Source organism: Dryas octopetala, chromosome 4, assembly GCF_963921425.1.
Source record: "Dryas octopetala chromosome 4, drDryOcto1.1, whole genome shotgun sequence".
Lineage (NCBI taxonomy): Eukaryota > Viridiplantae > Streptophyta > Magnoliopsida > Rosales > Rosaceae > Dryas > Dryas octopetala.
In genome coordinates, this window is record NC_141369.1 from 25,526,688 (window position 1) to 25,546,523 (window position 19,836).

At 37.4% G+C, this 19,836-nt stretch overlaps 5 protein-coding genes across 8 annotated transcripts; 4 read left to right on the forward strand and 1 right to left on the reverse strand.

The window, feature by feature from the left end:
* Window positions 1-127: 127 nt before the first annotated feature.
* Window positions 128-4,381, forward strand: LOC147288847 (putative membrane protein At3g27390). 2 transcript variants are annotated; one of them, XM_086240301.1, is made up of 11 exons: window positions 128-494; window positions 599-793; window positions 1,291-1,399; window positions 1,599-1,794; window positions 1,906-2,042; window positions 2,129-2,417; window positions 2,711-2,817; window positions 2,901-3,042; window positions 3,219-3,414; window positions 3,626-3,869; window positions 3,973-4,381. In XM_086240301.1, the coding sequence occupies exons 2-11, from the start codon at window positions 700-702 to the stop codon at window positions 4,223-4,225; spliced, it is 1,767 nt and encodes a 588-aa protein (XP_086096427.1). In that variant the 5' UTR covers window positions 128-494; window positions 599-699; the 3' UTR covers window positions 4,226-4,381. The 2 variants fall into 2 exon arrangements, with proteins under 2 accessions (XP_086096427.1, XP_086096428.1); XM_086240302.1 differs by having other exon boundaries at window positions 609-793.
* Window positions 4,382-5,141: 760 nt separating this feature from the next.
* On the forward strand, window positions 5,142-5,749 carry ENODL21 (early nodulin-like protein 21). The gene is made up of 2 exons (XM_086242490.1): window positions 5,142-5,346; window positions 5,421-5,749. The coding sequence occupies exons 1-2, from the start codon at window positions 5,142-5,144 to the stop codon at window positions 5,747-5,749; spliced, it is 534 nt and encodes a 177-aa protein (XP_086098616.1).
* Window positions 5,750-10,301: 4,552 nt separating this feature from the next.
* SDH2-2 (succinate dehydrogenase 2-2) lies at window positions 10,302-12,444 on the forward strand. The gene is made up of 2 exons (XM_086240390.1): window positions 10,302-11,080; window positions 12,068-12,444. The coding sequence occupies exons 1-2, from the start codon at window positions 10,413-10,415 to the stop codon at window positions 12,243-12,245; spliced, it is 846 nt and encodes a 281-aa protein (XP_086096516.1). The 5' UTR covers window positions 10,302-10,412; the 3' UTR covers window positions 12,246-12,444.
* Window positions 12,445-14,527: 2,083 nt separating this feature from the next.
* On the reverse strand, window positions 14,528-16,723 carry LOC147288850 (ATP12 protein-like protein). Its single transcript, XM_086241677.1, has 4 exons — window positions 16,108-16,723; window positions 15,600-15,774; window positions 15,025-15,302; window positions 14,528-14,882 (listed from the first exon to the last, which is right to left on the reverse strand). The coding sequence occupies exons 1-4, from the start codon at window positions 16,564-16,566 to the stop codon at window positions 14,775-14,777; spliced, it is 1,020 nt and encodes a 339-aa protein (XP_086097803.1). The 5' UTR covers window positions 16,567-16,723; the 3' UTR covers window positions 14,528-14,774.
* Window positions 16,724-17,508: 785 nt separating this feature from the next.
* LOC147288851 (cystinosin homolog) lies at window positions 17,509-19,421 on the forward strand. 3 transcript variants are annotated; one of them, XM_086239525.1, is made up of 8 exons: window positions 17,509-17,675; window positions 17,847-17,892; window positions 17,980-18,069; window positions 18,208-18,332; window positions 18,449-18,491; window positions 18,598-18,715; window positions 18,840-18,889; window positions 19,115-19,421. In XM_086239525.1, the coding sequence occupies exons 1-8, from the start codon at window positions 17,557-17,559 to the stop codon at window positions 19,259-19,261; spliced, it is 738 nt and encodes a 245-aa protein (XP_086095651.1). In that variant the 5' UTR covers window positions 17,509-17,556; the 3' UTR covers window positions 19,262-19,421. The 3 variants fall into 3 exon arrangements, with proteins under 3 accessions (XP_086095651.1, XP_086095649.1, XP_086095650.1); XM_086239523.1 differs by having other exon boundaries at window positions 17,511-17,675; window positions 17,760-17,892; XM_086239524.1 differs by having other exon boundaries at window positions 17,511-17,675; window positions 17,760-17,876.
* Window positions 19,422-19,836: the final 415 nt, after the last annotated feature.

Here is a 19,836-nt window from a genome sequence, read left to right on the forward strand (position 1 = left end):
AGGAGGACGCATCCAATCATACGCATTGAGTCGGCGTGGAAGTAGTCAAATTGTAAAATCTCATATTATTAGCGCCAGTTACTTTTGGTAATGTCCGACTGAGACTGCTTTTTTTTTTTGTCTTTGGTGGGATAGGTGAAATCGCTAAGAAGAAGGGACCAGAGTTGCTTTGCTTTCAAGTGAAAGCATAAATATTCAAAGAAAATGGCTTAAGTATCCTGAGCTTCTGATTCTCTGATGGTAACCGCTCCATCTATCTTCCTCCCCCCGATTTTGAAACCTCAAAACGGTTTTTCAACTGCCTTGTGATCATTTCACAAAGCCGTGATGTTTTATTTTTAATTTCTTTCCATATTTTATGTGAAATCCAATTCAAACTCCAACGTTTAAAAAAATCAAAATTTGACCAACAAAGAGAAAAGACACCCTCCACCTGTTGGTTCTTTGATTACTAGTCATTTGGTGCCAGAAGCAAAGTAAATCACGGATTTTGAGTAAGTTTCTGATATGGGTTTGCAGAAAATTTGCTTTTAGTGTACTGGGTATCGTGTAGTTTATGGTTTTATGCTATATGTGTTACTAAAAATGGGGTTTTTAGTGTCTTGCAGGCAGGAATCGGAGTTGAATATGAGATGGGTTTCTGGCGATTTTGAGAGATCTGCTTGAGTGAGGAGTGAGGACTAAGGAGTAAGGAGGGAGATGGAACCTCCAAAGGGGGTGTTGGCTTCTTTGTGGAGCTTTATCTGCTTCTTGCCTTACTTCATTGGGCTTCTGGTTCTCGGCAACATTAAAGGTAACAAAACTTTATCTGCTTTTTAGTATCAGTTTGTCCTTTGTTTTGGGACTTGGGCCTCTTTCTTGTGCTAGTTGGTGTTCCTTTTTGAACTTAAAACTGATTTTGTTTGTGCTGACTGTAATCTCTCCATCTGGCCATGAGCTTGTAATTCAAAATTTCTTATTCGCCAAATTATTGCTTCCTGCTTATGCCGGGCTTGGGAGTTGTTTGGTTTTCTTTTGCAGAACATTCCTTAGTAGGCATTTCATTCATGTCTATATTAGCATGTCCAAAGAGATAGATTTCATGCAGGGCATGTAGTAAAAAATCTATGCCGTGAGGAGAATATCTGAATTTTGTTTGAGAAATTAGAATGGGCATTGCAATCTCGAAATGGTTTGTTGATGTTGTAATTAGGAGTTGGTTGATTAGTTAAGAACTTAAGACACACTGCTTGAAGGATGAGTTTGACTTAAGGAAAACACATCAAACCTAACATTGAAGTCTTATTTCAGGTATCATTTTCTGCCCATTGATATGCCTGATCATGACAATTGGAAACTCGGGTATCATATTGGGTCTTTGGCCAATACATGTTGTCTGGACCTATTATTGCATTTTGAGGTTCGCCCCTTGCCTTCTACTTTCAAATTTTATCTGTTTCATTATTATCTCTCTCTCTCTGGCTTTTTTTTTTTTTTGGGGGTGGGGGGGTGCATTGGGACTCTCATTTTCATGTTGTGTTAAAGCAACAAAGAAAATAAGAATACCTTTCATGATTCTTCTTTTTATTTATTTATCTAGTTTTTGTAAAAATGAGCAGAGCTAAACGATTGGGGCCAGTTGTGAAGATTGTTGTCTGCATATGTGTTCTACCTGTCCAATTGATCTTGTGGCCAGTGGTTGGGATTGTTGGAAGTATTGTGGGTGGGGCAGCATATGGCTTTTTTTCACCAATATTTGAAACTTTTCAAGCTGTTGGAGAAGGGAAGACTGATCAATTGTACCACTGCTTTTGCGTATGTCTTCGATTTGCAAGTTGTGATAATTCTTTTGTTCTTGTCTGTTGCCAATTATTCTTTTCGTGTAGCCTCCCATAAGAGAGATTTCTCTTTCACAACATGTTGCAGGATGGAACTTGGAGCACTGTCCAAGGGTGCTTCACTGTGGTGAGGGATTTTGGGGATGTTTGTTACCACACGTACTTCTCATTTATGGATGACCTGCATCGGCAAGGTCCTCCCGATGCCAAATATTATGAGATCAAGTATGTTGTCTTTCTCTGCCTCTCAAAATCTACTGCATGCTTATTTATGTTTATCTTTGAAAACTAATCCAGGAACGTTCTTGCAGAATACTATATCTTCCCGGAGCTGTTATAGCAGGGGTCCTTGGTTTCATGGTTGATATGCCAGTGATCTCATTTATTGCCCTATACAAATGCCCGTACATGCTCTTCAAGGGGTGGCACCGTTTATTTCATGACCTTATAGGTCGGGAGGGCCCTTTCTTGGAAACAATTTGTGTTCCATTTGCAGGTCTTGCTATCTTAGTTTGGCCATTGGCCGTTGTTGGGGCAGTGTTGGGGTCTATGGTGGCCAGTATCTTTCTTGGTGCTTTTGCTGGAGTGGTCGTTTATCAGGTTATTCTATGTTCTTTTTTGCTCTCTAACGCTCTCTAACTTTCATATACTTTCAGGTATTTTTCATTGGTGTGTGGGGGTTACGAAATGTGTTTAGGTTGAATCAGTATGTTGTTCAAATCAAACACGTTTGAAACTAGAGAAATCCATAACTCTTCCCATCTTGGAAACACCATAAATATATAAGTCAGATGCCAGAGTGCCTTGAAATCAATTCAGATGCTGAGATTTTTATTATGTCCTTGTCACATATATTGTAAGTATTAAGAGATTGTATGACTTTTGTGTTACAGGAATCCTCGCTTTGGTTGGGGCTTTGCTATATCATTGCATCCTTGTCCATATATGATGAATACAGCAATGATATCCTTGACATGCCAGAAGGATCCTGCTTTCCGAGGTTTCTACTCAGCACTCTAAAGTCTAAAGTTTTGATATGGGTTCGTGTACTTTGAGATTACTTATAGATTTTTGTAATGATAGGCCAAAGTACCGAAAGAAGGCTGGTGAATTGCTCCGGACCAACTCTCGTGCACCTTCTATCTCAAAGCCCAGCTCTTTCCGAAATCCTCCCTCCCGCACTGCTTCATTCACTAATCCTATTATGGAGTTGAAGCCCCTTGAGGTATTGTGCATGTATTATGTTTGGCCCTGAGGGATACTTCCTACTGGAATCAAATTTGGATTTAATCCTGTATGTGTTGGATGATGCGTGGACTAAAGTTTACAATTTTGACTTCCGAAAACATCTCTGTTTAGTTTATGGTTTAGGTGCTGATTGAACTTTCATGGCTTATGCAGCTAATTGATAGCTTATTTAAGGAGTGTAAACGTCATGGGGAAATCATGGTTTCTGAAGGAATTATAACACTTCAAGACATTGAAGATGCTAACTCTAGTAAAGGTAGCAGAGTTATTGGCATTGGCTTACCAGCTTATGGCCTTCTTCAGGCACTCCTGCGATCTGCAAAATCCAATTCGGCCGGTATCTTGTTAAGTAAGTCAAATGTTTTCCCTCAACACTCTTACCAGCTTATTACTTATTTAATTTTGTTTTGTAGAGTTTCATACTGAGATAACTAGCACAAACAGACCAAAAAACACATTCTTTGATTGGTTTCTCAAGCCCCTGTTATTTGATAGATTCTTATTGAGTTTCCTCATCACTCTTAACAACTTATTGTCAATTTTTTACCTGATTGATGTAGATGACAATATTACTGAGATAACTAGCACAAACAGACCAAAAGACGCATTCTTTGATTGGTTTCTCAACCCCCTGTTGATCATCAAGGATCAGATTAAAGCCGAAAACCTTTCTGAAGCAGAAGAGGCCTACCTCAGCAGATTAGTTCTGTTGAATGGTGATCCTTTGAGGTTGAAAAACTCAAATATTGGCTCACCACCCGAATCAGAGCGTAAACAGGCTGAACTTGATGCATTGGCCCGAAGGTAGTGATGCAATTTTTTTTTTTGTTAGAGAATCTTCTCATTTTTCCCCTTTCCCTTTTTGTCCTGGTTACCCATTTTGTGATTTACTTATCATGTCATGCAGGCTCCAAGGTATCACTAAGTCTATCTCAAGGTATCCAACTTTTAGGCGTCGATTTGAGAATCTTGTCGATTCCATATCTGATGATCTAGCCCAGATTAATGATAGCAGCAAAGGACCCAAAACAATTGCAAGATCAAAGAGTGCCTTTGCCCAGCTGTTCAGCCAGAAATCTTTTAGTTTTTCAACCAAAACAAGCAATCATGGGTCTGATCGAGATTCACGACTAGCTGTAAGAGATGTGACAATTGCATAGTGAAATATGTTAAAGTAGCCATTGTTTTTCTTTGAATTTTAGATATTAGCCTTGCTGTTCACAATACTGACGGAGAATGTATTTTGAATGTACTGTATACAACCATACACATGTGTTTGTTGGGTCTGAAATGATAACTTTCAATTGATTGAATCATTGAACTTCTAACCGGAAAGCGCGTGCATCCGGGCTTTGCATACGATATCAAAGGCTGCTATATGAACTTTTATGAAGCTTAATTTCCTTTCATTAATATTTCCCTTATTGGATTTGATTTGACACTGCCCCAACAAAATATTAATGCATAAGGGTGTGAGCTTTTATGCAGTTGTTAGGTAGTCAGTTGGAAAGACCAACGCATTCAAATTCAATCCCTTTTTGCCCAACTAAAAAAAAAAAAAAAAAAGAGGTGTGAGTTTTTATAAAAGAGCATGCAACCTTTTCATATCATATGACACCATGCTAGACAGTAATGCCAAATAGATTACAAAAGTTTTCACCATAATTCCTATAATCCTATTAATCCTAAGTGGCCATACTTCACGAATTGGGCCACACGATGCCCATAAACCCATGATCGTCTTAACATACATGATGCATGTCATGCAATGCCAACCATCGGATCAACATACTACTTGACCAAGTCAAAACAAGTCTCAAGCACCCAGGTCACGTAACCTCCCACTACCTCCATGCTCAACCCTCTCCTCTCTACGTTGGTGTAACCGACTCTTCCACAACTTCACTATGCTCTCTATATTAAACCCCATTCCCAAGTCCCATGAACACTCACATATCACTCGCTCCGCAAACTGTGTCTCTCAGTACGTTGTTGCACTCATTCTCATCTCCTCTAGTCTCCTAGCTAGTTTTGGGTCTTTCTGAGAGTTAAGAGTTCCTGAATTGGAAGCTTCCAATGGCTAATTTTCACTGCAAGAGTTGTACCAGAGGAACTCTGTTCTGGTTCATCATTTTCTGTTCTCTTGGGCATTTCTCGGCCTTTGCTAGCTTTGAGTTCCAAGTTGGTGGAACCAAAGGTTGGGTTGTGCCTCCTGCTAATGACAGCAAAATCTACAACGACTGGGCCTCAGAAAACAGGTTCCAAGTGGGAAACTCTATCCGTAAGTACCCAATAACTACATGCCTACTAACAATTATGGTTTTCTTTTTCATTCTTAATTTTGTTTTGGTGCAGGTTTCAAGTACAAGAAGGACTCAGTCATGGAGGTGACAGAAGCAGACTACAAGAAATGCAATTCAACTCACCCCAACTTCTTCTCCAACACTGGAAACACAGTTTACACATTTGACCATCCAGGCTCTTTCTACTTCATCAGTGGAGCATCTGGACACTGCCAGAAAGGCCAGCGGATGATCATTAAGGTCATGTCAGCCGAGGAGGACTCTCCATCTGGCGACAGCAAATCTTCTAGTTCCCGTGCCGCTGTTTTCTCACTTGGAGTCACCAAACTTGTCTTTCTTCAGTCTGTGTTGTCGTATGCTGCTTATTCTCTTTTCTTCTAGCTAGTTCTTTTTTAGATTAATGTTATGATGTTGATGTTGTGTTGGTGATCGACATTTTCAGTTTGGTTTATAGGGTTGTCTAGAGTCTTTGTTTAAAGTTCTAGTTTGGTAAATGCAATGTTATGTTACATTGATCACTAGCTTCTATTTTATGATAGAAACTTGAAGGCAATCATATATATATGCATCTTATATTCAATTCAAAAAGAGAGGAAGTGTAAAGAGAAGACATTTACTAAGTAATCAAATAACAAATACATCTAGCCAAGCCATATTAAAAAATCTAATGTCACTTTTACAAGTAGATCCTATATATAAGTAGCTAATCAACAAGTGAGAAGAGGAATATAATGTGCCATGTTCAAATGTTTTTGTCACCTTTCTTCCTACATTACACAAGGAATGTATGGGGAACATGGGAAAGGGTTAAACAAGGAATCATGAAAAAGTGTTTTAAGAGATAGAGAGGGAGTAAATGAAGGAAACCACATATTCCATGGTCATCGAGGTCAGACTAAGTAGCTGGAGCAGCTGCACGCATGGATGTATTAATTGATCATCATTCATATATTCCACATTTATGGTCCAAATCCAATTACAACACCTCAGATTCCCAGTACACCAATGCCAAAGCCAGTGGAGTTTCATAAACAGCAAAACCACTTTTTCTGCACAACAAGATAAAAAACAACAACGAGTATAATTAAATTCCCAAGATCAAGAGTTAATGCTGTTAATCAAAGTAAGTAATTTAGTTAATTAATGTTGTTAAGTACGTACCGCTGGGGTATCTTGATATGTTTGTTGTGGTGTATGTGTTGAAGACGGCGTGCCAGTACCAGTAATCCCATTGTTTATCTTCTGGTCTCTAGCTTTGCTAAATATCACTGTAAACCCTTCAGCTGAAGCAGGATTATTCACATCCCACTCTCCGAATTTGGGTAGGGGTCGTCCACAATCCTAAGCACATTCATTCATTCATTCATTATTAACTCAAAAATATATGTTGCAGCAAAATCTCACTCTCAATCGCAACATTCAACCATCATCAACATACATACTACCATTAACAAAGGGTACCAATATATATATGGACCCACGTTCTACAATTCGTAACCTCGAAAAAGTATCAAAATGAAATGAACCAGAGATTTTTTTATTTTTTTTTTTAAAGCAATGCATATATTGAAGCTAATTAGAGGCAATGCAGATACTTGAATTATGGGGATGATATGAAATTATGAAAAGGGTGTTAGTGTTCAGGGAATGAAATCTTACCGTTGCCATAAAAATATGTCGCAGGAGGGAAATGCGAGATTAAGGAGGAGAGAGAGAGAGAGAGAGAGAGAGAGAGAGAGAGAGGAGAGGAAAAAATGAGAGAAGAAGAGAAAAACAGAGCGTGTGATTAAGGCAGGAGGGTAGAGAATGTCAAATGGTTGGCTTGGCAATTGGCATAGAGTTAAATAGTTAATTGGGGTGTGAACAAAGCCACCCCAAATAGTTACCATCTTAGTTGTGCCCCAACTGTGCACATCGTCAATCGTCACCAATTCTTAACAATAAACCATTCGCCACGGCCAACCAAACTAACTTTTTTAGTTTTTTTAGTTTTTTTGTGTATCTCAATGAATTTTTTAGGCTTCAATCTCAAGGATTTGATCAATGTTGGATCTTGTAGCCCAACAAGGCCCAACTCAAGTAAATCATTCACGGGCGCTTGGTCCAAACCTTGCCACGACGAGTGGACAATGGGGATAGCTTCTTTCATGCCACGCGCCAATCTTCCAATGGTTGTTCCGTGTTATACATGCGTCTTTTTTTTTTTTTGGCGAGGATGTTACACATGCGTCTTAAAACTCAGAAAATACATATAAACATTGAGGGATATTCTTTTACATGAGATATTGTTCAGTGTGACAGTCGTGTCGCATATCTAGCACTGAACAATTGTGCTATACACGTGGTACGGCTATCCATTCAAGATTTTTTCTATTGCGGAATGCCTTGTGTGAAATGTTGTGAAATTTTAATTTCAACCATTAGATTAGATCGAATGTGCATCGAATGTGCGGTTGAGATTGAATGAAGAGTTTAAGTGATATTTGAGCAAACTTATAAGTTATAACCAATTACTTGTTAAAAAATCCATATAATTATTGAGTTTTTGGTTGCATTTACTTATTAATGTATTTTGAATAGAGATGACAACTGGCAGGAGCGGGCGGGGGTTTGTTATCCCCACAAAATCCCCATCCTCGTCCCATTCTCCAAGCCCATCCTTATTAGGGAATTGGATTCCCTTCCCTATCAAAATATAATAATATCTTATAGAAAATAAAATCTAAGAACTATTATATTTTTTGTACACATATATTATATGTAGAGGGTCTTTTCATTAAGGTATATATATCTTATTTTAGGCATAATGAGATATAGTTTGGTGATTAAAAGTCATCTTTTTTCTAAGTCTTAATTCAAGGATAATTTCAACGAAAATTTAGACAAATCGAAAATCAATTAACTATTTGATCGAAGGGTTATAATTTCAAATATTTACTAAATCACTATTTTCGTTTATTTATTCAATCACGATCAGATGTCTTAATTATTTTTAATTTGTTTAATTTTTTGCAATAAAGGGTTAAAAAATAAAAGATTTTGATAATCGAATTACAATATCAAATGTGTCTCACGAGTGATATCTTAGTATGTCTAAAATGAGGTATAACTGTGATTATATGTCCTCTTATGAGGATGCGTGCCCTCATTAACAAAAATGAGGACAACTTTTTTAGGGCCCACCTTAAGATATGGCTTTATGATCCACGTTATTTATTTTTTGGTTAACCATATAAGAATTATCCATGCAAAAAATGAATGTTAATTTGTTTAATGATAATTAAATGACTTAACGATTATGGATTTTTTTGAATTAATTTTACAATAATAATGTTTGATGAGAAATCTAATGAAAATATTCTGTTCATATTATTAAAATACATTGTAGGTGAGTTCCCACAATAGTGTCTTTCATTTTCATAAAATGCGAGCATTCTCATCGGTTAAAGTCCTAAAAAATATATTAGTTCACATTGACTTATTTATAAAGATTTGATAACTTAATTAACTCAATTATAATCTCGGAGGCAATTTAACACACATGTCAAAATGACTATCAATGTAAACAGGAGTTATATATCATCCCCTCTCTATCCCTCTCCTCCCTCCTCCCTCCATCCCTACATCTATCAAAACGAACCAGTGGAAATATTGAAACTAAGATGCACCTCACAATTAAAAGAGATGAAATGTCCCATTTCCAGCTACTGCAGTCAATGGCGAAGACATGGTGGGGGCAATAGGGTCAACCGACCCTATAGTTTTTTTTTTTTTTAAATTTAATTATATTGAAACATTTTTTTATTAATTATTGAACATCATTCACTTTAAATGTGATTTCTTAAAGAAAAACTAATCATCATTCACTTTTACATGATATATTAGTCATAATAAACTTATTTTTCTAACTTGTGATAATTAAATATAAATTTATGTTGCTATGAGATAACGTAAAAACTATTAATATAAGTGCTTTAAAAAAACACTATCAATGTAAAGAAAAACTTGAATTAATATGAAATGATTCATTATTGATATATATATATATATCTATTTAAGATATTGAAAAAAATTAAAATAAATTATAGTAAAAACTCACCACAAAAGCAATTGTATCAATTATTCCAGCAACTATGGCCATCTTGGCAATGAAAGCACAAAGCTTGCTGAGAGCTCCTCCTAACTCCTTAAAGGACTTGATAGCTGCTAATATTGCTAGTACAGGAAAGCCAATGCATTATTAAATATTCTACATTGTTATAATATGGTTGGGTTGTGTATTATATAAGCTTTAAACAATTTTTTTCTTATAAGCCAATTTTTGAGGATGAGTTAGACTCATGAATTTAACACATGCACTTTATAATTGATCCCATGTGAACTTTGACATCTGGTGCCTTAAGTTGTAAGGCCTTAAATTTGAGCAGTTTTACTATGTATATACCTATAGTATATTACCAAATTATTTGTAAATTTTACTTGAATTAAACAAATATATTAATATCAATAATGTTAAAAATCTCAAATTTATATCTTAATTTTAAATCTCAAATAATATGTCACTAATTTGTATTATTAGAAGTCACGTTATATATGTGGCATGACTACTCATTCCAAGAATGTCTTCAAAGGAGGCCACCACTAATAAATGAGGCATAACCTGTTTTATGCCACGTGGCAACCATCTGGCAACCATCCAATGGTGGATCCATGATATACACGCGCCTAGAAACTCAGAAAATAGATAGGAACATCAAATGACTGCTGCATATGCAAACCACGCTTCCACCCTAACAAACGGCTTGTGATCGGCCACGTCATCACATCACAACCAATCATGACACGGAATTGAAATAATCCTTCGACTAATTTACAAATCAGCCCTCAAGGCTCGTCATTAACTTAATCGGCTTTATAACCCCATTTTCGTCGTTTTGTTATTACACTATCACAGCGTCCCTTCCCTTCGTCGTCGTCTTCTTCTTCCCCATTTGCTCTTTCTCAGCCTCCTCTGTATCTGTGCGTGCAAGCTCCAAAGGCAACAATGGCGACTGGTCTGTTACGAAGGGCCATATCTGGTATTTCATCAACATCGGCGCCGGCATCTAGGTACGTCTTGCTGCGGGCCTTCGCTTCCGAAGCCCAGGCCCAGCAAGTGGACCTCAATGCCCGCGACAACACGACCTTGAAGACGTTCTCAATCTACCGGTGGACCCCCGACAACCCGAAGAAACCGGAGCTCCAGGATTACAAGATCGACCTCAAGGACTGCGGACCGATGGTTCTAGACGCTCTGATCAAGATCAAGAACGAGATGGACCCGAGCCTCACGTTCCGGCGGTCTTGCCGGGAAGGGATCTGCGGGTCGTGCGCGATGAACATCGACGGCTGTAATGGGCTCGCTTGCTTGACGAAGATCCCGTCCGGTGGGGCCTCGACGATTACGCCGTTGCCGCACATGTTTGTGATCAAGGACTTGGTGGTGGACATGACCAATTTCTACAATCAGTATAAGAGCATTGAGCCGTGGCTGAAGAGAAAGAACCCTCCTTCTGTGCCTGGGAAGGAGATTTTGCAGAGCAAGAAAGATAGGGCTAAGCTGGATGGGATGTACGAGTGCATACTCTGCGCCTGCTGTAGCACATCCTGCCCCAGCTACTGGTGGAACCCCGAGTCTTATTTGGGCCCTGCCGCCTTGCTCCATGCCAATAGGTAATAATTTCTTTTCATTTTTCTGTATAATTCCGCTTTTGGGGATATTGAATATTTATTCATACGTTAAGATATTGCCATTTTAATTGGGATTGTCTCTTTGATTGATAACTACCAGACCATGATTCAAAGTTTTGCCTTTTCCCATGTTATTTTCTGATATGCTGTTTGATAGCCTTTGTACAAGAATGAGTTGCTAGATTATGATAATGTTTCTATGTATTATCAACTTGATGGTGAATTTTCTGTTTGGGTACCAAACTTTTGTGTCTTTTTTCCATTGGGAAGTTTTTGTTGTAATTGCACTGAGAAGGAACAGTAAATGGTACTTTTCTTGAAAATGTATGATTCATATTCGTTGTGATTTTCATTGCCGTGTTTTGTTTTAGGCGCACAATATGAAGGAGAAACATAGAAAACTAGACAGGACTGCTGGTGACTCTTAAATCTCAGTCATCCTTCTAGCATGTGCAATGCATAAATGACTTGAGATTCAACCAGAGTCATTTTTAGTTGAGACTGTCTTTAGCATTTCTCTGATTTTTCATTATTTTCTTTCTTAAAGAAGCTTTAGGGAGCTACTTGAATACTTTGATAGAAACTAATATAAAGCTGCAGTTTGTGAACCCAATCTCATGGCCTAGGTCGTACTAATGAGATTGTTCACGAAGGTGACAATAAGGATGCTAGGTGCCATTTTTAAAAGGCTTTAATATGATGAGATATTGCCTTGGAAAGAAGTAAAATAAGAGTAGTACCTATGAGACAGTTGCATAATTTAATGTATATTTCTTGCTCATTATCTTTTGCACTGCAGTGCTTAATCTCATGTTTTTTTGGTTAGGATGCCTGTCAAACAATGTTTGTTCCTTTACTACCAAACCCAAAAATTTTCTTTAGTCTGCATATGGCATTTGTTTGCAGTTCTGCATTTACATGGGTACGGGTAAACACTGAATGCTGAATCATATTTGTGGTGTTGTGCAGGTGGATAAGTGACAGTCGTGATGAATATACAAAGGAGCGATTGGATGCAATAAATGATGAGTTCAAGCTCTATCGCTGCCATACCATATTGAACTGTGCTCGTGCCTGCCCAAAGGGCTTGAACCCTGGAAAGCAGATCACACATATCAAGCAGCTCCAGCTAGGATCTCTAGCTTGAGCATCCAAGTTTGTATGTGTGCATTTGATCAGTTATTCTGGGAATTTTTTGAGGACTCAATCAACTATGTGGATTGAGCTAATAATTTGTAAACTGATTGTATCTTTTATCCCTTTTATGAAATTGGGAAAGGAACTTGTTTCTTTTGTTTCTAAATAAGCATTAATACTACTAGGTCCATATTTGGCTTCAGCTGTTAGCCTGTGATAATCTTGTTTGTCTTCTGTGTAGAAATTTTTCATTTATCAAAATATGCGAAAATGCATGTTCAAAACTCTTATCAGAATCCCAATAACTTTCTGTATAAATACTCAAACTTTGCAGCTGTTGCATTGCATAAAATTTCTTCCCAACACCTGTAACTTCTCAGAAACATGTCTACTTAGAAAGTAGGAAGAAATTGCATTTGAGTTCTTTATGGTACTTGTAATTCTGGGAAATAGGTTCCTCTGGGCCTTAACCATTGAATCCACCTTATCCGATGTCACTCCTGACATAAGCATATGATCAACAATCTTGAATTGTACTCCCAATTTGTACTTATGGAAGTTCCAAAAATTTTGCTGTCCCGTTTTTAAAATTTTAGCCTACAAGCAAAGATTTCTTCCTACAATTCAGTTTTGAGGCAGGTCCTTTCATCAAATTCATATTCAACTTGGACTACTTATCTTAGTTGCATTTGACAATTTGTTCACTGGGAAGACAGAAGACGCCTGTTGGATGGTTGATAAAAACAAAACCAAGGGCAGTTAAGGCAACCAGAGATGTTGAAACAAATAATATATAAAATTATTCTGGGTAGGGTATGATTCACACTTCGAATTTTGAAAGCCTCATAGAGGAAACAAAGTAAAAGGTCAAAAACACTCTTGCAAAGAAAAGACTCACAAGGTTGGTTTCAGATATTTTTTTCCCTACCAGATTCAGATATTGTTTTCAAAATTATGTCCATATAATCTCTTTTCCCAATAAGATTGGACAATGGCACTAGCTCCTGAAAATTTCTCCCCCGCTAAATGAAAATAAACAATTCCTGATTAAGATTTAAGATTTTGGACTCAAGGTATAGTGTCTGCTCCAACTCAAATTTGAAGCCTTTGAACTCTTCATGCAACTCAGAAACATGTACTGAGAATAAATTGTAGCTGAGTTCTTTATGGTACTTGTAATGCATGATGGGAAAACGAATCAATAGTTTTTTTTTTTAGGGATCCGGAATGAATGTATGATTCACACTTCACAGAATACCACATTCACACAACTGTCATGATTGCTCTAGATACCCCTTTGGGAGACATATCACACAATGTATATAGCAAAACTAACAATATATATCTAGCAAAGATTAAATCTTTGTATTCACACAATGCACATTTATAGGAAGATTCATAAACATATATGTTGGAAGACATTAAATATAGTAGAGATTTTCATACTTTGGGAGTCACCTCAAAATGGGTTGGGTTCTCTCCTCTCCTAAACTTCAACAGCCAAGAAGCCTATATAAACAGTTGCTGGTGAGAAAGTTTCACCTACTGAGCAGCTAATCTGATATCAACCCTATCTTCCCACATGATGAAGTTGGTGATGCTTGCTGGGTGTCTGCTTTTTATGATCTTAGTAGAAGTGAGGACCAACCTTGTTCAAGCAAGCACTCGTCTTTCTTTGCTCATAAACCCTCAAGATCTTGAGCCATATGAGTACGTTACCATTACAGGTGATATACCCATTTGAAATTTTATTTCCACTCGATGGAGTCTCTAACTTGAGTCTAATACCCATCTATATTTACATGCTCAAAACGTTCACAAGATAAAAAATTTCTGAAAGACAGTAATGGTGTAGTGTAATTATCTGCAGGATGCAACAATGACTGCGACACAGCCTGTTGTAATTGCAATATCAGGAAACGGCCTCCATTATGTGTGCAATGTTGTAAAGAAGAGCCTTGATTTCAGTGTCGTTTGTTCTAGGCTTTGAAAGTAAACCCGCAGGTACAAGTTACCTTTCAGAGTCATCATGATTGATACTAATAATCATCTTCCTCGTTAAGTTCATAACAAATATTGATAACCTATTACTGTTGGCTTACATGGATAAATTTCTGCAGGGTGAAGTCATATGTGTGAACTGTGAACCACTTTCTCTGCTACAAGTTTCTGAAGAATGCAAGTATAAGAGCATGTTTTACTAGATATGGATACAAGAAAATAGCATTTCGGATTGCTAAGGTAGTTTTCAAAGTCATTGCATCTCATTTACGGTTTATCAAAATTTTGATAAGTCACTCCCTACTGAATGAGGGAGCAAAAGATAGACTTTATTGCATTCATATTCCAAAGTCAATTATTACATCATTGATTTAATTTCATATCATCAATCACAATTCAAAACAGAATTTCACAAAATTTTGAGCGTCACAGTGAAGAGTTCTACAGATCTATAACAACGTAAACATTCTAAAAAAACCCACCTGAGCTAGCTCTTAGGAAGATTTTAAAAAGTTAAAGGACACAATATATACAGAGATCAAACCCTCCTTGAAAGACCTAGGAATAATGCAGCTGATGAGATCTGTACCCTGAGATCAGCAATATCAACATCATGACCGCCTTCAACCAAACCCCACCTGTCCACCTGCAAAAATAAGAGAAGGCTTTTTACTATTTTGCAAGAGCTTGTTAAACACATGGGCCATAATGCATTATGTCAGTACATATTTGATTCAGAGATATCCAAGGAGAGCAAGCGGTTGTTAGAGACAGAAATCAATAAGAACCTGTAAATCTTCTTCAAGTCTAATCAACTCAATCGCTTCTTCAATCTGCAATTTCCCACGAAAAATTCCAATAGCAATTAATAGAGAGTGTGCTGATGCTGCAATAGCATCAATTGCCGCCAATTCACAGTCATCTGTTTGTTTTAGTAAGGTTTCTACAGCCTTTATAAGACCATCCTCCTGCTTCCCCCCAAAAAAGCTGGAGTACACAACAGGCTTGAAGCCAAACTCTGACTCAACCCAATCAAGTAAAGGATCAATTTTCTCCACTTGCCGTTCTACATAATATTTGAGGCATTATGAGTTAGCAATAAATATACTCCTCTGTTAGAATGATTTATTTAAAGGCAAAGCAATGCCACAAAAGGTATAACTCCTCAGGATTTTAACATAATGCCAACCATCAAAACATTCCTTACTGGCAATTGAATATCATATATAAGAGAAATAACAAATAATGAAATTACTCTACTTTCTTCGTGAAAGAATGTAGAAGAGATGATACTGATTCTAGATAATGATACTTCAGTATTCCTTAAAACAGCAAAAATCAGACGCATGAAGAAACAACATACCATGGACAACGCTTGTCAGATCATTATCATCTGGGGCGCGACAGAAGACTAAATCTTGATTAAATTTCTTCATCAAATATTCTATAATCTTTGGCCGTGTGAGAGGAACTCTTTCCAGTGCAGTACAAGCAAGCTTCATGAGAGGCATCATGAAGGGCCTAATCCCATCTGTTTCCTAAAATAATAAAGTTTCATTAGACAACCACCAAGTTCATAAAAACAAGCAGACCCTTAGTCAGGAAAAAAAATACACAAATATTGAATAAGAGCATTTTGAAGAGCAGTAATTCAAAATGCTTGCAAGAAGAGTTAAATGTAAGTGAGAGAACAAAGCTCCAGCACAGGGGAACATAAGTTCAATTTTGAAAGGAACCCACTTTATAAATTTGAACTGAGCTACTACGAATGCAAAACAATCTCCACATCAAGTAAACAATTTCCAATTTTGAGTGAAACCCATTTGAGCTAAGCTCCTAAAAGTTGAAACTAGGCGATAAAAGCAGCACACCTGGTATTCCCACTCAGCAGCAATGGCCTTGGCTAGAGCCAAAGTAGGAAGCTTGAGGGGCCTCTTGGAAGGCGTCTTCAGCGTCCGATAATCGAGCATGACGGTCCAGCCATTCCCATCATCGGCCACTCTCGTCGTCACTTGCTGGTAAAACCTCTTTCCCACAACCGACCCCGTCATGAACGACATTGGCATCGTCACCGAAGAATTCGTTTCGCGCTTGGAACTCGAACTCAACGGCTTGATGTGTATGCTGTCATCTTGGTTATTGCTGTTGTTTTTGTTGACCTCTTGGCCGTCGGTTGAGAAGGTGAAGGACGAAGATGGGCTGTCGGATTCGGATTGCTCGGCTGTGGCTGTGGCGGTGGAGCTGAAGTGGCGAGCTCGAGAAGAGAGCGCTGTGATTAGCGTGGGGTTTCTGATTGATTTCAGGGTTTTGTTAATCAGTAAATTGGCCATTGGAACTAGATTTCGATGCTCTTACTAGGAGCTTGCCAGATGGGTGGAAATGGCTTCGTGCTGTGAGTTTCAGATCAGTAGGGTTTTGGGCAAATGAGGAAGAAGCATTAGACTGGATGAGGTTTTGGGCCAGCTGGGCTATCATATAATCAGGCTACGCGAATGCCTTGGGCCATTTTGGATGGTGAAACTGGGTTGAGGGAGTCAATCAAAATTGGGTATCCAAGTAGTCCAACATCCGCACAGAATCTATTTGATAGGTAATATTAATTTTTTTAAAATTCAAGTATTTAACTAATATGATATTATTTTATTTATTAAAATTCGAGATCAATTTCAGTAATTATACAAGTGGTAATTAATGATACAATGATCAAAGGATATTTTTTTCTTGCCTTCCTTCCCTCGTTATACAATCAATAATGTGGAAAGATTTTGGTTTGGGGAGAGAGAGAGAGAGAGAGAGAGAGTAAAGTTTATCTAAAGGACTTAAAATGATGAATAAGTTAAGGACAATATAATTTCATTTTGTAATGTCATAGATGATAACAAGAGCATAGTTTGATGATTATAATTAAGTTGAAGAATGCATGATCTATCAAAAAAGAAAAAATGTCCAAGTCCTAACTCCTAAGTCATAACAAAATTTACCCTTCTTGTCTATAATATATGGCAACATGAATATGGCCGTGTTATGGCCTTAATTCATAAAGGCTGATAGAAATAGCCATACCATACCATGTAGTATGTCATGTAGCATAGCATAACATAATCTAGCGCCATGATCTGATATACTATTATTTGTGAATGGACTAAACTGACCCTGAATATAATAAGACATGCCAAACTTAATGTTAACGACATGGAGAAAAGTCATGCAAAAAAGCACCTCTCTCTGTCTCTATTTATAATTTTATATGAGAGAAAATTGAAAATGGATTCCTCTCTCCGGTCAAGTGGAGTTGCGGAGAGAGAGAGAGAGAGAGAGAAATGGCGTCGTGGAATTCAATTGAGCTGGAAATGACATACAGAGTTCTGGGATGGATGGCTTTCACATGTTGGTCCGTTGGCTTCTACCCACAAGTCATATTGAATTTCCGCAGGAAAAGGTATTTAATTAATAATTATCTCCAGCATCAATCCAAGATTGTTTTTTTACTTAAACCTAGTTTATTATTCTTGGCCGCACTCAGTGTTGTGGGGTTGAGCATCGATTTTGTGGTACTGAATTTGACAAAGCACTCCTCCTATCTCATTTACAACGCCACTCTCTACTTCAGCCCTGCTGTTCAGAAACAGTACTTCGAAAAGTACGGCTTCCAAGAGGTTTCTTCTCCCTAACTCTCTACTTAATTCTCATAATTATTATTATTCATTTTTGTTTTTTGGATATGATATACATAAATTCTGCAGATGATTCCTGTAGCAGCAAATGATGTTGCTTTCTCTGCTCATGCTGTTTTATTGACAGCAGTTACCCTGTTCCAAATTGCAATCTATGAAGTAATTAAAGCTTTCCCATCTGCTTAATTTTCCAAGTCTATCATAATTAATTTGTTTTGTATTAATCATTTTGTTCTGCATTTTAGAATGAATTCGTTTCATATTTGACCCTTTGTTGGTGGCTTTATATATGCACAGCGGGGAGGTCAGAAGGTGTCCAAGATTTCCATTGGAATTGTGGTTGCCGTGTGGTCAGGTGCTCTGGTTTGTTTTTTCGTAGCTTTGCCCAGCCATTCTTGGCTTTGGCTTATTTCGGTTTTCAAGTAAGATGCTTAAGCTTTATTTTGTACCTGATGGATTTCAAGTTAGTTACTCCCAATGCCAATTGTGACAAACACTTATTCCCTTTCTGACTTCAATTTATATAAATATGTTGCAGCTCAATTCAAGTTTTTATGACGGTCGTCAAATATACTCCCCAAGTCAGTTTTGCTTTGTCTCCCCTTTAAATTGAGAATACAACAGTCGCAGGAAACAAAGTAAGCCTGTATAATTAAATTAATACAAAACATTTTGAAATATATATAGGCTTTCATGAACTTCATGCGAAAGAGCACAGATGGATTGAGCATTGGCTTCTATTTACTTGATTTTTGTGGAGGGTTGACAAATTTTGCACAAATGGTTGTGCAGTCTATAGATCAAGGTATGAATCATCATCCCTTCCATTCTAAGCTAGCCTTCCTCATTCCTCAACCAAATGATCGATAAATATCACAATTTGATCAAAATGTGCTTAACTTGTGTGTTGTATTCCCCCTCATTTCCAGATTCTTGGGTGAACTTTTATGGAAATCCAGGAAAGATACTGCTGTCTTTGGTATGATCAATTCATATCAACATTTTGAATTATTCTGTCCATTAATTTGTGCTTCTTTAGTTAGATGATAGTACCAAACACTATGATTGACACATTTTCTCCTGCTTTTGCTGACCAAACGTCCATTATATCCATAATCATTCCCTTTTATTTTTATTGTCAAATTGAATTTGTAATTCTGTGGCTAGATCAGATGCTTATACATGATGGTTTATACTATTTCAGATATCTATATCCTTTGACCTTCTTTTCATGTGTCAACGTTTCCTGCTGTATCCTTCCAAGAAAGCACTCATCTCTCCTAAAATCAGGAAGGAGATCTTGGAGCCGCTTGTCAATTCTTCTGATCACCCAGTGCCTGAAAAAGTATGAAGCTTCGCTTGGCTCAAGATGTAATGTGTAAAAATTAGACAACTTTATGTGTATCTGCATGTTGTTGTACTATTTTCTTTTTCCTTTTCGGGGCCAAAGGGTGTTGTTTTACTTTGTGTACAGTAAAAAACATACATTTATTTGATTTACTTGAGACTCACCTCTCATCAAAAGTGTTGCGAACCAACATGAAGAACATGTTAGGGAAGTAATAATAAACGAAATTACACTACTTGCTTTGTGAAAGAATGTAGAAAGTGTTGGTGTGAGTCAACACGTGTGATTAGTGTGTAATTATTAAAATTAATTAGGTGGTTTATTAATTCCTGTATTTTAGTTATAGGCCCATGTATATAAACCACTTTTAGTGGTCTTATTCTATTAATCAGAAAATATTGAAACCCTAAACCTAAGCCTCCTCTGAACATGGTATCAGAGCATGGTTCTCTATCCTACTGGTTTTTTTGAAGAGTTTTTCCAGAAAAATTCTACTGTTCATTGGCCTTTCTTTTTTCAGCTTTGTGGTTAAGTGCATGCACCTAAGCCTTCAGACTCTGACTTCGAAGGCTGGTATC